This window comes from Triticum urartu, chromosome 1A, assembly GCF_056163025.1.
Source record: "Triticum urartu cultivar PI428250 chromosome 1A, HENAU_Tu73, whole genome shotgun sequence".
Lineage (NCBI taxonomy): Eukaryota > Viridiplantae > Streptophyta > Magnoliopsida > Poales > Poaceae > Triticum > Triticum urartu.
The window spans coordinates 376,475,013-376,478,796 of NC_141873.1; the positions used below are offsets into that span (position 1 = coordinate 376,475,013).

Sequence of the window (3,784 nt, forward strand, 5' to 3'; positions counted from 1 at the left end):
GACAAATGCGTTGTCCAGTTTGGGGGGCCAGCGTTGGAGATGCACTAAGACAAATAATAAAGTTGTTATTAGTCTATTTTCATGTGCACAACTAAGTTTATATTTTATGCTAGAATTGCAATGGTTCTTGAATGTAAGGTTTAAAGGAAAACCTAGTTGAATGTGCGGAAAGATAAAAACCAAAGATCCCTGGTCAGACCTCTGGGCCAACTCATTTTTTGTTAATGATTCTGTTTTCCTAACCATGAGCATTGTTAGTGTAACAAGAATGCCGCCAATAACGAGAGCATGTTGTTAGGGTAAGAATGGAGTTCAATAGACCCAATGATACAAGGCAAGCGCTATGATGGTCCTATCTTTATGAATTGAAGGTGGATTTGAGAAAGAACATGAAGAACGAGGAGGAAATTAGAAGGAAAACTAGCACAAATTATAGCAAAAGGTACACATGGATAAATAGTTGATTCAAATCATGAGAGAGTGAGAGAGAGAGAGAGAGAGAGAGAGAGAGAGATGAAACAAGCTAGAGTTCTTCCCCAAGTTCTAAGACATGGAGGAATCTTCCCCACAAGTTTGGTGTTGGGGTTGGAGTACTCGACATGGCCTGTGAAGGGCATCTACAATGGCAGATCTGGCCGCTCGATGTGTGACTCAACCCTTGTCAGAGGTTTCCTACATGACTGGCCTAAATCGGCTCGACATGGGCGGCTTGGACTCTCGACGTCACGGGATCAGTGTCGATGGTGGATGCCCATAGGCGTTGCTCAAAGTCAACACCATGTGTCCACTTGACTTCGATTAGGTGACTCTTCATTGGTTGAACCTAGAAATGGCGGCATTCACGTGTTGTTCTCTTGTTGAAAACACTGCTCAAAGTTTACTCAGACTTTTTTTCAATGGGTGAAAACCTATTAGCTGACCTTAGGGGTAGCTTGGCAGCAAAGTTTTTGGAGAACTGTGGTAATTGAAAACCACGGTATTCCGATAGATGGACGAGGAATACTACAGTTTCTTAAAACCAATGTTTTTCTCAGTTTTACATGTGTTTGGCTGGTGCTGTTTTATCAAAGTTTTGACCCTAGTATTTAGTATGGATGACTGAGTAATTAGCGGCTGTTAACGACGGCCGGCAGCATGCAGCCGCCATGCACACGTCCGCTCGATCTATAGATGCTAGGATACGTAGAATATGTCTATCCCTTGGTGAGCTTGATTCGCTCATGATGAAGAGAATAGATGGAGACTAGCACGTGGTAAACAAATCTAACTGAATCGGTCTAGGAGATATAATACATGCCGTTTACCATATACTAACAGAAAAAGAAAAAGGATCGCAGCTGGATACTGTTATCTCGAGTAGACGGCGATGTCAACTGCGATGCGATCGCCCCGATCTTTTCTCTCCGCTCTGTCTAGAAAAAAGAGGTCAGGACCTCTTTTCCAGATACTCCAAAAAGACCATGGTTTCAGAGATACCGTGGTTTACAAAACTTTAGTTTTTGCTGAAGCCAAACGCATCAAAGTATTTAAAACCATGTTTTTTCTTTCAGAAACCGCGGTATTGCCAGAAAACTTTAAAATAACTTTGCTGCCAAACGCAGCCTTAGTATTTGACTATTTGTATCTAGTGACAGTGTTGTTTCAACGTCATTTCTTTCATGGAGGTGTTGTTGTTGGAGCACCTTCCCTATTACCCTAGGGTTGCCATCATTAATTGTAGATGGTCATGCTGCATCTGTTCGTCCCGTTGATCGCCTTTTTCCCTTTTTGTCAATAACTAAAAAAGTGGATTATTTCTAGAAAAAGCTGCAAGCTATTTTGTACAAATTCGCAAAAAGGAAGAAGCTACAATTGGACAATTAGCTAGAGTAATAATTATTGCTCACTGTTGATATTTATCAATATGAAGAGTACATGCTTGTTTGCCAAAAATAAATAAATACTGTAGTAGTACTGGTTACACAATTAAAATGTGGGAGTGGAACAGTTCCACATATCATGAAAACGAAGTACGGAAAGCAAATCTTATTGGGCGCCCATGCAAAACGGTACTTCTGTTAATGGGCTGGGCAAGTGAAACCGGACGGGCACTTCTTGCCGCAGTGGTTGAGGAGGAGGCTGATGTCCACAGGCACGTTGAGGTGGAGGCCGAGGATGTTGGCCCTGACGGCGGTGCAGAGGCAGACGGCGGCGTCAAGGTCGGCCAACCCCTGGAGCAGCGGGCAGCATTGGTCGTGCACCGGAACGCCGATCTTGAGGCCGAGCAGTCCGCTGAGAACGTTGGCGCACACCCTCAGGTTGAGCACGTTGATGGAGCACTGCCCGCCGTGGCCGTGGCCGTGCCCTCCTCCTCCATGGTATGGCGGCGGAACGACGATGGGTGGTGTCGGCACGACGACCGGCGGTTGGCAATAGGTGCTTCCGCAGCCGTGGGCGGCGACGGCGGAGAGGAGGAGGCTCAGGGCGACGAAGAGGGCAGCACTGGGTGCCATTGTGATTGTGTGGGTGTGCTAGAATGATATAGCTACTCCAGTGCTTTGGGTTTGGGATGCAAGAGAGCTTGGAGAGAGTTGTATTTATAGCCTGGTGATATGGATGCATGCATGGGATGGGGTCGAGCTGTTTGACGTAGTAGCTTACGTACGTATGCATGATCAGACGTGGCCATGTGTGATTCGATCGGTTTCAAGACTGCTAGGTTGTCCTCTCGATGTATCATTTGTTTTGGAGAGATGAGACAAGATTTAAGCATGATATGCTTTATGAATTCTGGAGATATGGCAACAAGTTGAGCAACACCTTTGCATGTTCATGCATGTTACGCAAACAGTGCAATACCTTGTCATGCTACACAACATATTTTAGATTATGTATAAGCAAGTTGAGAAAGCATCAGGTATTTTTAGGCAATAATTAACCATGGGGTGTGAACGCTTGGACTTAGTTAGCGGTACGCGGCGCAGAGGACACGGAAATATGGGCGCGCATAGACACCGGGAGCTAAGCCGATATCGGGGATTACGTTACGTCCATTCATTTGGCGTATTATAAGCGTGCGTGAGGTGAGGGAGACCATGAATGAACAAGCTGGAGCCATGTATGATATGCTGGTTCTACAGATGCATCCATTGATAGTCATCTGGCTTTAGTTATGGAATGATAGAGATTAATCATGTGCTCATCATTGTCATTTCGATATGATAGGCAGAGCTTTACCTGAGTTTTCTTTTAAGGGGAACTTTACCACAGATTAAGCTTGACGGATTAATTCATTTGTGTCCTAGCTAGGCGTCGGTTTATGAGACCTTAACAATATTTTTCTTTAAACCTAAACCTTGCCAGATTATTTTTGGGTGGGAACCAAAGAGTTTTATTCCATAGCAACGGGCTTACAATCTGCTAGTATAATTTCTTGAAGAAATCCGCCCCCCTATGCAACCAACAAGCGGTGCTTCGAGCTGTCCACACATAATTTGCGAGATAATGAGGTACCTCATTATGTGACCTGGCTATCTTAAGAGGTTTAAACCCCGTTCTTCCATTATGACCTTGATTTCCTTAACCAGATTACCAAAAAGCGAATTGACGGGGAAAACATTCGACATCGAAGATAGACCCAATGATACGGGGCAAGTCTATCTGATGACCTGCTATTCATGAATTTGAGGTGGATTTGAGGAAGAATACAAGCTCACAAGGAAAAGTAACACATATCACAACAAAATGTACACATGGATAAATAGTTGATCCAAATCATCCACAAGAGAGAGATGGAACAAGCTAG

General features: G+C 44.3%; 1 protein-coding gene across 1 annotated transcript; it reads right to left on the reverse strand.

Annotated features, from left to right (window-relative positions):
- Positions 1-1,864: 1,864 nt before the first annotated feature.
- On the reverse strand, positions 1,865-2,558 carry LOC125533964 (cortical cell-delineating protein). The gene has a single exon (XM_048697285.2). It carries the CDS (start codon positions 2,490-2,492, stop codon positions 2,058-2,060), a length of 435 nt encoding a protein of 144 aa, XP_048553242.1. The 5' UTR covers positions 2,493-2,558; the 3' UTR covers positions 1,865-2,057.
- Positions 2,559-3,784: the final 1,226 nt, after the last annotated feature.